The sequence below is a fragment of the Neolamprologus multifasciatus genome, chromosome 6 (assembly GCF_963576455.1).
Source record: "Neolamprologus multifasciatus chromosome 6, fNeoMul1.2, whole genome shotgun sequence".
Classification (NCBI taxonomy): Eukaryota; Metazoa; Chordata; class Actinopteri; order Cichliformes; family Cichlidae; genus Neolamprologus; species Neolamprologus multifasciatus.
In genome coordinates this window covers 25,402,059-25,414,940 of record NC_140444.1, presented here as the reverse complement: position 1 = coordinate 25,414,940, position 12,882 = coordinate 25,402,059, and the positions used below count along the sequence as shown (strand labels likewise).

Here is a 12,882-nt window from a genome sequence, read left to right as displayed (position 1 = left end):
ATTCTCAAGGTTTTGATTTCTTTTTTTTTAAGGAGGGAAAAAAAAGCAAATCTTTGCTCTTTTAGTACATTTATATTGATATTTCTTATTACTAAACAGTTTCTCGGTGGGAAAAAATTAATAGCACCTCGCTGTGTTTGTGGGCGGGGGGCTTTTTACAATTTGGGGACAATGGAAACAAAGAGGCAAGCCAATAATGAAAACAAAATAAATATTTGCCAGTTTAAAGAGTTTACTTTGTCACCCAGTTCTCAGTGTATTAAACTGCCTATTTACAGATGGGTAAAACATTAGAGGATAAAGCTGAACCATTAACCTCCAACAGTGAGCTGTTACACTGTGGGGGGGCTTTCTGGGTTTACTTGTCCCCTCAGACTGATGTGTAAATGCATAACTTATTCTGTGGTCGCATTGTTGCACTGATGAGGCATTAGCAGGTTCGTACAGCGTGACAGTGCCTGCATCCATTGGGCAAGAGGTGGTCACTGAATGGTTGGTTACATATGGAAGTGTTGTGAGTCGCATTCTGTGAACTTTCCATGCAGCACATCTCAATTGAGTTGAACACCAGAGGAAGACTTTGGTGTGGAATGTGTGCATACAGTGTAACACAGTCAAATATTAAACATTCCCATCTTTTTCAACCTTCATGTTATTGAAGGTGATTCAGCTCTTGCGCTGTGGTTTGAGTCCATAGGTACAAGAGTAGCGGTGTTGATTTAGATACTAAAATGTTGATAGTTTTTGTTTTTTCCCCCCCACATTATCATACAAGAGCATGACCGTACACCAACACATGTGTCATCTGGGTAGGCTAATGCATAACTGGGCAGCCGTGCACATTGTTATTTTTAATTTTTTTTAAATGCTTGCAAATTGGTGTTGTTGGGCGAGCTCGTGGCACAAAGGTCAGCAGACCCGCTGGAGAAACTCCCACTAATCCAGATGGCCAGTGGCCTCCCTGCTGGCTGTGGCAAACCTGCACTTTACGTGAGCATAGCTTAACTTGGCAGTCTGGCCATAAGTTCACTTGGCGTTGTCCTGATTGTGTCACAACCGATCAAGAAGGAAAGTTAGGACAGCGCTGTTTAATTATTCATCCGATGGCTTGATCTGTGTGATTCCTCTGAATAGCAGCTCATGTGTCAAACTAAGATTGTCTGGGATGTTGGATAAATCTCTGCACATGTTTCATCTCTGTGTCACTGTCAGACAGCGACTTACGACCCACGGGGCGTTTTAGGAAACTTGCCGACTAACACTGAGCCTAAATGGACAGCTTGTCACGGGTCCCTCAAATTTGAGCACAGTGCTTTGACAGAAAAGATATCTAAACGTATGGTTTATTGTTTTTCTCTCCAGAAAAAGTCAGCAAAGCCAACAACCACAAAGACAGTAACATGGTGGGGATAAACAGGTAAGTCTGTAAATAGACTGTAAATACACGTGTTTTTGTTCAATGTCTGATCAGTAAATACATGGCTTGAATATTGGGTTGGTTTGATGGCCGTGTAAGTAGGCTGCGTGATTTATTTCATATGTCTCTCCATTTCAGTCCATTTCTGGACGAGTGCTTCAGACAATCACCCTTTAACTCGCGCTCCAAGAGCACTTCGCCCGCAGAGGCCAGCTCCTCTACCAGGGTACCATTCAACGGTGAGACACATGTTACCGACACACACTGTGGGCCAACATCATCACGGAGAAACACGGACATGTAGATAAAAGTTAAAGATGCGGGATTCGAGTTCTAGTGTTTTCAATTAGACCTAAAGACAAATTTAAAAATAATAATTTATATGGAATTTAAATAATTGATCACATAAAGAAAAGTAATTTGCTTATTGATCAAGAATGAAAATCATTGTGGCCTCAGCTAAAAAAAATCAGTGAATTGATCTGGTGTCTTTGTGTTTTGTTACGAGAGAAACTAGAATAAAAAGTCCTCTGCAGCTCGACAAAATATGAGACTTAATTAACTGCCAGCACTCGGTATCGCTGCATCATTCATGGTCTTTAAAGGTTCCAAGTCATCATGTTGTTCTTGCTACAGCTTCGGGAAATAATTGATAATGTGGAGTTGCTCATTACCTGCTTTCTTACAATATACAGTATGTCCACAGATTAATACTCTTTGTGTGAATACAGCACACACACACACGCACACACACACGCACACACGCACACACACACACACACACACACACACACACACACTGTGGTTAAACCACTCCTCTCACCTTTTCATATATAGAGTTGCTTCAGGCCCTTCTGAACTCTCGCACATTTCCCCAACCTGAAGGCTCTGCTCAGGGCATCCCCTCTCTTCCCCTCTTTCCTGGCATCTCAGAACTTCCCTCCTTGTTCCTTTGGCAGTAAGAGATCCAGAGGTTAATTAGCTTGTGCCAGCTTTGCCTGTCCCTCTGCCAGTTAATGAAAATCTGATTGGCTTCTGGGTGTCAAGAGTGTCCTGAAAGTTAATTCGCCCAGCCCACCTCCCCCTTTCCCTTGTGTGTTTAAGCTTCACATTCAGCCTCTGCTGCCTTTTCTCTCTCTTTCTCTGTCTTTTTTCTTTCTTTTACAGTTGTACCATTTCTCTTTCTCCCTCATTCATTGTGTCTGCATTTTATTGCGTCTCCATTGCCTTCGATCGGTAAGTTTGCCCACCGCAGCTGTAGGGAGGCAGACCTTTAAACATATTTTCAGTTCATTGGTCGGTGAACTGCCATATTTTCCCTGCCACTTTGTGCCACCTTTCCTTTATAGTGCAGATGTCACTGTGCGGTTTTGATCCTGCGTCAGCTGTCAAAGGCATACCTCGAGTCTTTGTTTAGCACTGCTGTGTAATATAATGATTATACATTCCACTGGACTCCACTTTGTTAAATACAAATAACTTTTATAATGTAAGTTATAAAGAGAAGTGTATAGGGGAAGACACTATTTTCCTGGAAAATGTTGCCATTCAGCTGCTGTGGCCATGAGAAGACAAAAAGAAAAGATGTGCCACAACTTATAAAAGGTGATCTGTGTATTTTTTAGTCTTTAGTTTGCCCACAATCAGAGAGTTTCACAAAATACCAGAGATGTAAAGTTTTCTGTTTTAATTTAGTCTTTTCATAAAATTCCTCAACTTTTGGTTCTTTTGGAGTTTTTCCCTATAAAAATATGTAAAAACCAATGACCAGAAAATGACAGCTTACCAGTATGAACGAATGTCTTTAATTCTTTTGTTATTAGCATGACTTGGTCTTAAATTTTAATATTTAAAAAAAAAATGTAATATTATTTGTCTGAGTGTTTAATCTGATCCAATCAACAGCTAAAATTCCTAAATTAGTTTTTATTTTTATTTTTTTTGAAGATGGACTTATTCTGTTTGTAGATCCCAACTTCAAAGTTTCCTTTAACATTCGATTTAGACATACTATGGTCCAGTCACACAAACAGTGGTTAGAGACCGCGTGGTTGCTTCAGAGATGGGGGCCGAGTCTGTGACGGCTCGCTGTCAGTTGTCATCTTCAGAGCAACTTTGTGGCATAAAAACTGCAAATAAAACCGAGGCAGCTCTCAGATTAAAATTGAATGAGGTCAAACCAGCTCTTATATCCAATTGCAAACTGTAATACAGTCTTTAACTGTAAGAGACACAAAAAAAAATAAAAATCACAAAACTGTTGCATGTACATACACAAACTCAGGTTAACCGCTTACATTCAGAGTCCAGCCAGAACATCATAGGTTTGAAACAGAAATTCCTCCATAGACAGTGATGTACTTGCTACAAGACAGCGACTTAACTGCAAAATGATACCTGCACTCTGCAACCTTACTTATATAAGAATATAACCAGCTGGTAACCAGCTGAGTTGATTCCCTCTGTTGGAAGGAGATGAGTTGCGCCTGAGCGTGCAGTCTGATTCAGATTAATTGCAACATGTTCGCATTCTGTCTGCGTTTAGAAATTAAAAGGAAGTTACTTGCAAACCTCCAAGCTGAGTTATTGCATCCAGTTCAAGTTGACCACAACTGTTTGATACAGGTTGCCTCTCACCAGACGACCCATGCAGTCGCCTTGCAATCCAAAGTCATTATCCAGACTTGTAAGAAGGTGACTGAGCCTTTAAAAAGCTAGTTGATATTTTATTTGATGTCAGTGTAAGATAAATATTTTTCTATAAAAACCTGCATTTTCAATTTCACGTGTGCGTGCGTGCAGTTTATCCAAACCAGTTAAAATTTCACTTGATCATTTTTAATCAGTATAGATCCTCCGGCTTAATATATAGTGTTCAAAAATTAAGGACTACACTAAAGCACACTTGAAATAATCAAGTTGAAAATCATTATGGACAAAAGACCGGATTCAATATTACACCAAAAATCAAAATGAAATTGTTCCAGTATTTTTTTTTATTTATTTATTTTTTAATGGCTGCACTATTGTTGTCATCTACAAACTACATTTTAATTTGTCCGTCCACCCCCTGGAAAAACAAACAAAAAAAATCCATAAAAGAACTTAAAACCAGACTGTGAACTGCATAACAGGCAACATAACGGTTTCAGTAGAGCGTCTGTAGCACAAAAATGCTCTCCATTATGAAGCAGCTAATGGAGCAGCTATCATGCAGAGATGAAGCTGAAAAGTGTGAGCATTTCCCTTTAAGCAAGAAAGAGAGAATAAATGAGTAGGAGTTAGTGTGATACCAGTGTGACTTGAGGAGTTCGCTGTCTCCTCCCTCCAGTCTGGGGTTTAACACAATCCTTCATTTCTTGTTTGCGTCCCTCTCTTCTGCTCTAATAGCACTAATTAAACCATTAACCACTTGAAGGCCCCTACACCCTAATTGGCTTAATCATCAGTGTGTATGCCGGGTCATGGCCTTGAGCCTCTGCTGTCTGGATTCTCATCACTCTGTGTGACCAAAACCATCCCCGAGTCTCATTTGTGTGAGTCAGGACAAGTTAATGCTTTCATGGGGTATACTTTAGCTTTAACACATAATAAATATTAGGATTTGTACAATAGGTCACAAACGGCGAATGAGTTTAAAAACCGATAGATGCAGGTAGATTACAGCTAAAGCAGGATGTCATCTTGAGGACTTTTACTGTGTGTTTATGCGTGTGAAGAAACACAAAGTCGCTCGTTATTAACGTCACTAATGGTAGGTGTTGCTTGACACCGGCCTGCATGCATTTACCATCGTATTCCAGCCTCCTTCATCCTTCTCTGCAGCAGAGCGGTGAACGGGAAACAAGTATGATTACACATGTTCTGCCTTTTTTTTTTTTTTTTTTAAATTGATTAAAGGTAATTAAATTCAAAATGGGTTTCATGTTGTTTCAACATGTGACACCTTGCCTTTAATTCTATTTCTAATTAGTTTTTCCAAACGAGTTCCAGACTGTTGTTTTAATCTATTTTTTACTTGCAGTCCCAAACCCAAAGCAACATTTTCGGATGTTTTCACATTGTCTGATCAACAATCCAGAACTTTCTAACCAGAGGATATTTGACATTTCTGCATGTTAATCAACTTAAATGTTCATTCAGACAGTTTGACCTCCAGTTTAAAAACGATCTGGATGAATCGAGAAACTCAATCTGTAGTCAACTCCTTGAATCTTGAACACTTTCTTAGAAATACTGTCAAATCGTTATTTCACAAGTGGTTCAAGGTAGGAGAATTTTTTTGGCTTGAATCAAGTTTTATAAGAAAAGTAATTGTTTTGATAGAATTCTGTATCTGTTGTCTGGATGCATCTATTGTCTGGATTCCTAGCCGACACTTATTTCTCTGCAGAAAGTCGAGCTGACTGTGCGTGATCTTGCTTTGACAGTTCCGAAACTCTGCGAGGAGACGGTGTGACACAGATGACAGAACATGAACAAAGATATGCTAGATAAATTCAGTAGTTTGCATATGGAGACTAGAGAGGCGATTTTTAAATACGTGAAGCTGTGTGAGTCACTGCAGCAGCAGTGAAATGTCCTTTCACACCAACATCTGTTCTTTACCACTTGCCACTAAACATGCCCCCAAAATGCCACAAAACAATTTTTGCTTTTTTTCCCTCATTGTGGTATTCAAACCCACACAAGTAGCTCATCGGCTGGCTAGACGGTATGTTTTAGGACAGCCTTTAAAAAAAAAAAAAAAGTGATAGCAAGCAGTTGTTAAATATCAACAGTGGACTGAAGTGCACTGATTTCCATCTGCAAAGAATCTAACTCTGAGCTGGTGGGAGGAATGAGCAGCATTTTTTCCTTTTCTTTATCGTCATTTTAAAAAAGAGACTAAAGAATTTTTAAAGATGCCTTTTTCACCTTTTAATGTCTTGCACATAGAAAGGTTTTGGCCAAGGCTACCTGTGTAGCCTGTTCCCTGAACAGCATAGACATTTGTAAATAACATTTCTGTCTTCATTCATGGTAGTTGTACACCACAATGGGGTAAAAAAAAAAGTGCTACATGCTTTTGCGCTGGTGAATTATTCCTTGCTCTATTCATATGGTGGGGGTTAGTTCAAAGCTGTAACTTCTATTCTTCAGCGTCTGTCAAAGCAAGTGAAAATTCTCAGTGTTATTCTTTTTATGTCTTTCCTTCCATCCTCTCCCAAATGAAAGGGGTGAAATACAGCGAGGAGAGTTACAGTGGTGTGCTTGTGCTGCAGGCTTCAGAGCAAAGGACTTGTGCTTGCCGTTGACATTAAGAATGCATTTAGACTGCATCCCACCTGCAGGCTAAACAACGAGCATCTGTCAAATGGTGGCAGACAGGTTTCACTCTCGTGGGTTAGCAAATTAGCCCGCGGTGTATCAGTCGTTCTGCTGTTCAGACGAAGGGAATTAAGACTTTTTCATATTTATATGCCTGAAAATGTTTTGATTATGGGGCATATTTTCTCAAAAAAGCCTTTTTTACCTTCCAAGCTTTTGGCTGTCAAACAGATTTTACCTTACAATCATCAAAAACGTGAACACAGATTATAATTAAAATGCATTCGTAAAGAAGGAACTAACAAAACATAATGTCACCATTTTGTTTCATTCGCCCCGTTTCTTGTCCTGGTGGGTGATGGGTAGGCACACACAGGCACCTTTATGAATGTGAAACTATGTAAAATTATTACATTAGATTAGAAAATGTTTATGTACCCTTTTACGAGCCAAATACTGTGACCACCCCTGCTTAACACACCTTTTGCATGCTGTAAGTGTCGTGTAGTATCTGGTCCCAAGATGGTTGCAGCAAATCCTTTTAATTCAATTCAGTTCAAATTTATTTATATTGTGCCAATTCTTAACAATTGCCTCAAGGTGCTTTACACTGTAAGGTAAAGACCCTACAGTATTATGGAGAAAAAACCCCATGAGTGAACATTTGGCAACAGTGGGAAGAAAAAACTTATTTTTAACAGGAAGGAACCTCCAGCAGAACCAGGCTCGGTGACTGCTATCCCTCACATCTGGTTAGAGCATAAGCCTATTGCAGCATAACTATCCAGACCTGACTATAAGCTTTATCAAAAAGGAAACTTTTAAGCCTAATCCTACAAGTAGAGAGGGTGTCTGTCTCCCAAATCCACCCTGGGAGTTGGTTCTACTGGTGAGTGGCCTGATAGCTGAAGGCTCTGCCTCCCATTTTACTTTCAAAAACTCTTTGAATTACAACCAAGCTGAAGGTTTGAGAGCAAAGTGCTCTGTTAGGATAAGTTTTTAAGATATGACAGCGCCTGATTTTTCAAGACTTTATATGTGAGGAGAAGGATTTTAAATTAAATTCTGGATTTAACAGGGAGCCAGTGTAAGACGTTTGAGTTGGAGCGCGCATTGTTGGACTCGTCTTGTTCAAGCGTGTCCCCTTTAAAGCACCTTGAGGCAACTGTTTTTGTTATTTGGAGCTATATAAATCAAATTGCATTGAATTAAATTTTATTAAAAGCCTGTCAACATTACACTTTAAGCTGTCAAGAGTTTTTTTTTTTTTAACCCAGTTTTCGCGCCATGGTCACGTGGTCACTGTTAAAGTTGAGAAACTTTGACTCTTATCTGATGACTCTTAGGGACATGGGCCATGTTTTGGAGCTGCTGCTGTACCCAGAGAATATATGGGCCAAAAATTTTGGTTTTGTGCATTTATATATTTTTAATTGTCATATTATAAACGGATGGTTTCAAGACTGAATTTTGGCTGATGTGTTCCTGCTTTTACTCTATATGTGGATTCTCCTCTTGGATGCAAGCAAACCAGCTCAGATGTAGTTGTTACTACAAACTGCATTCAAAAAGCTTCCTGTACCACAGTCTGGATAGTCACTGTCAAATATGCAATTATAAGGATAATTCAGTACATCAGATCATGTTTCCTGCATTCAGTAAATTGACCTGCAGAAGCAGCCTTTCCCTAAAGGTTTAATATATCTCAGACCATGACACATGCTGCTGTTATGAAATATCCAACATTGTTTGTTTCACTGTGGAGTGAGAATAATGTTTTGGCTCATCAGGGTAAATTTCAGGATGGCTTAGGTTATGTCAGCTGGATGCAGGAGGGCAAAAAAATGGCTGGCATTGTTCTGTCCACAGTTCAAAAATAAACCTTACATATTTAAATTCACTAACAAGTATGAAAATTATAGTGTACACGCAAGATGTCCTTTTACTGCTGCTGTTTATCCTGCTGGGCTGCTGTTATTACTTTCTGCCTGTCCTGTGAAAAAACGGCCTGGCTGCTAGGTCAATAATTATTAGATGCTGTCCTCAAAGAAAGCAAAGAAGCAGATTTCTTCAAATGTGAAAATATTTCTCAACAAAAATATGAACGGACGAGTGCGCCTCAATAAAGCTGCTTCACTGGTCTGAGGAGGGAAGTAACTGGGGCATCGTAGCGGGCTAATGTTGGAGCCTCATATCCCACCTGACAACAGATTATTGAATAAAAGGAAAATGCTTAAAACAGACGAGGAAAGCAAAGGTTACCCAATAATCCAGAGAACACTGTGGTTAGTAGAAGCTCACTTAGCACAGCAGTGCATGTAGAGCGTAAGTAACTTTGGCTGAGTTACAGCAGTCTGCAGTCGTTTCTGTAGCTGGCAGCAAATGATGGGAACGGTTTTCTCCATGTGTGTGTACGTGTGTGTTCTAGACTCGGAAAAGGATGACGGAGAGCTGGGAAATGGGATCGCCCAGTGGAGATTAAACGAACAGCTCTTCCCCTGTCCCATTTGTGGCAAGGTGTTTGGTCGACAGCAGACCCTTTCGAGACACCTCTCCCTGCACACAGGTAAGTTACCGCCAGCATGCTGTGACGTCTTCTCCGTTCATGTGCAGGCATTAGGTATTCACCTGTGTTGTTGATGCTGCCCACAGTAAATAAATAAGGTTGACTAGACTAGATTACCCTTCCTTTAAAGAGATTACTACCATGATTAGTCTCACTGGGAAAACTGCCCGTCTAATTATCCAGCTAGAAGGATGCCACGGAGTGTATACACACACACACACACACACACACACACACACACACACACACACACACACACATACACACATGCACACACACCCCAGTAATTCTGATCCTGCTACGATTGGTTAGCTCTTTCACTTTCTCTCTGGGAGTCTGCCTCACTCCCTTGTGTCCTGATTACCCTGTGTTTTTCAGACTCGGCCCGCCTTTGCACCCCATCGATTCATTCTACCCCATCACCGTCTTCCACAACTCTCCACTCTCCTCATTCCTTATTGGTTAAAAATGAATTAATAAATAAATAAAATGATTCTCCTGTTTGTAAAGTGCACACACAAAGTGCACAAATGGAGACTAGTGTACAAAATGCCCCCACACAATTGGACATGCTCTCACATTTAGCGTGCACACACTGCACGACATGCACGCTCACCATCTGAGAGTGTTGGCTGTGAACAGCTTGGCCACACCACAGAGAGCAGAAGCAGGGGCATATGTCAGTGTGATGGTCTTTTTGGTTTCCCCGGCGACATAAAGGTTGCCTGGCTTCGTGTCCTTGGGGCAAATGGCGTATGTGTGCGCGCGCGTGTGTGTCTTTGTGTAAGCATGTGTGTGTTTGAGCTGGATGTGCTGTTATGTTAATTTGTTTTCAGATAAAGAGAAGTGTGTTTTTGCGTGGATTTCATAGCGCTCGCAAATTATTGGGAGATGATGTTCATGTGTGCCTGTTGTTGTTTGTTTTGTTTTTTTTAAAACATCTTGTGGCATCTACATGTGTTTCCCAGAAATCTGGGGATCAGGTTTACAGTTGGGGTCGGGCGAAGGTGAGGCAGGGTTAAGCGTTAAGTAATTAGGTTTAGGCTTGCTTTAAAAGCTCAGAGGCTGAGCGCAACTTAATGAAATATCATCTGAGGTGATGTTTACAGTAACCCAGGGTCGTGTGTGTCTGTGTGTGTGTGTGTTTCCTTGCAGAAGAGAGGAAGTACAAGTGTCACCTGTGTCCTTATGCAGCCAAGTGCAGGGCTAACCTCAATCAGCACCTGACCATCCACTCTGTCAAGCTGGTCAACACAGATGCTGAGCAGATTGTCAGCGCTGTTACAGCTGACTCCACCGAGCGCAAGAACTGCCCGTACTACTACAGGTAGCGATAAGTGACCACGTGTTACCACCACACCTGCTGAGGACATCTCAAGCCAGTACCACATAGTGGATTTAGGCTTTTTTTTTTTTTTTTTTTTTAAATATATATATATATTTCTCTGATGCACAATTACACCCTCTCTCTGCCACTGCTACATGTTAAAGGTTTGTTTTCATTTTATCTAAAACATGCTCGTTCGCCTTCTTGCTAAAAGTTCAGATGAGGAGATGAAGTAGATCTGCTCTTGTGTCTGTGCTTTTCACATGAACCAAGACCCAGTGAACAGTTGTGCAAAAGTCCCACATTTCCTTATGTTTTGCTGGGAAGCTGAGAAATGAGTGTTGCAGAAATATGTTAGCGATACATGGAAATACAGTATAAAAAACAAAACACAGAGTTTGAAATTCTAACAAGCTTGAGAAAGTCAACATTTGGTGTGACCACCTTTATTCTTCAAAACAGCCTGAACTCTCTTAGCAAGTTTTCCTCTAACTTCTTTAAGTAGTCTTCAGGATTAGTTCTCCAGGTTTCTTGAAGAATAATCAACGCTCTTCTCTGGATCTTGGCTGCCTTTTGTTCTTTTCTCTGTCAAGATGACCCCACACTGCTTCAATAATGTCACGTTCCGGGCTCTGGGGAGGCCAATCCATGACTGATGGTGTTCCACTGCATGTGTGTTTGCGTTTTGTTTTTAAATCCAGGATGCTGGACACTTTCCTGTGCTCATAATTCCGTCATTTTTCACAAGATCCCCAACAACCCTGGCTGAAATGCAGCCCCAAACCATGACACAGTGTCCACGGTGTTTTACAGATGACTGTAGACACTCACTTGTTGTATTTTTCAGTCCAATTCATGTGTAATGTGGAACACTTCAGCTTTTTCTCTTCCTTAAGAATGACTTCTTGACAGCCAACCTTCCACTGAGACCATTTGTGATGGAGCTTCAGTGAACAGTAGATGGATATCAGCTAAAGGGCCAGATGCATCTGTCTGGTCCTGTGTCGGGTCTTTGCTGTTTTTGTTTGTTTTTCTATTTTTTAATGGATCTTTTAAGAATGTCTAAAATTGCTGTCCATAAATCAATTTATGATTGATAGTTTTTATTTGTTTTGTTTTGTTTGTTAGCCCTGCTATCTTCTTTTCTCCTCCTTGTCCAGTTTTGTAAAAACATTTTAAGGACATACTGGACACCAAATCAAGAATCAAGCTTTTGGGGAATCATCCTTTTGGTATAAAAATGGTCTTTTTTGCATTTTTGTAGATTCAGCTATTTGTGTGACAGGCTGCTAGTTAGGACCTGAATCAAGTATTTTAAATTGGTTCATCCCTTCAGTTAGGTGCCCTTTTTCTAATTAATTAATTTGTTTTTTTGCTATTGCACAACACCACTTTAAAATAAATTAAAATAGGTCTTGTTCCTTGGAAGCAAAACATAAAGTACTGTAGCTTAGCATAAAGAGTGGCGTGGCTTAAACTACATTGTGGGGTTTTTATTATATATATTTTTAAAAAGCAGTTACTCTGTTCTGGTAAAACAGCTTGGATTTTGGATTTTGATATGTGAGCAGCTTGGTTGAACAAACAGAGCTTAGCTAATCATCTCCTCTTTCTGTAAATGTCTGCAAAAAATCTAACTGGATGAATTTCCAAGATGTAACTGGACACTTTAATGTGTCCAATGTCTTTTAAAATAGGTCAGTTGCACTATTTCTGAATTGTATGTTATCTTCAGCAGTCTTTATCACATTGAGAGGAATGTAGCTACAACATACCATTTGGCAGTTCTTGCAGGGAAAATCTAACACTGAAGCGGCCCGTCGGCCTCCTCTCATTCTCACCCTCTTCCTCCTTCTTCCTCTCTGTTCTCTGTCCAGCTGCCATGTGTGTGGTTTCCAGACAGAGCTGAATGCCCAGTTTGTCAGCCACATGTCGCTCCATGTGGACAAGGAGCAGTGGATGTTCTCGCTCTGCTGCAGCGTCTGTGACTATGTGTGCATGGAGGAGACCGACATGAGGAACCACATCAGCACTGGGCATGCAGGTACAGATAGCTGGCCTGACTTTTGGTGGTGACAGCACTGATGAGAGTCTTTGATTTTTATTTATTTTTTGTTTGTTTGTATGTGTTGAAGTGAGCTGATGATCAGTTTATGGAAGGAAATGTTAGAAAAGTTCTGCAAAAAGAAAAAATACGCTCCAACTCGTCAGCAAAGCATCAAATATTCACACAATTTGCTTTTTGTTTTGTTTTTGTTTTTT

General features: G+C 40.3%; 1 protein-coding gene across 2 annotated transcripts in view; it reads left to right on the top strand.

Moving 5' to 3' along the window:
- znf827 (zinc finger protein 827) overlaps positions 1–12,882 on the top strand; it is an 81,801-nt gene that overhangs the window by 50,488 nt on the left and 18,431 nt on the right. For both annotated transcript variants that reach the window (XM_085162460.1, XM_085162459.1), the window contains exons 7-11: positions 1,363–1,417; positions 1,556–1,656; positions 9,156–9,293; positions 10,449–10,620; positions 12,498–12,664. In XM_085162460.1, coding sequence (XP_085018586.1) covers positions 1,363–1,417; positions 1,556–1,656; positions 9,156–9,293; positions 10,449–10,620; positions 12,498–12,664 — 633 coding nt within the window. The remainder of the gene's footprint in view (positions 1–1,362; positions 1,418–1,555; positions 1,657–9,155; positions 9,294–10,448; positions 10,621–12,497; positions 12,665–12,882) is intronic.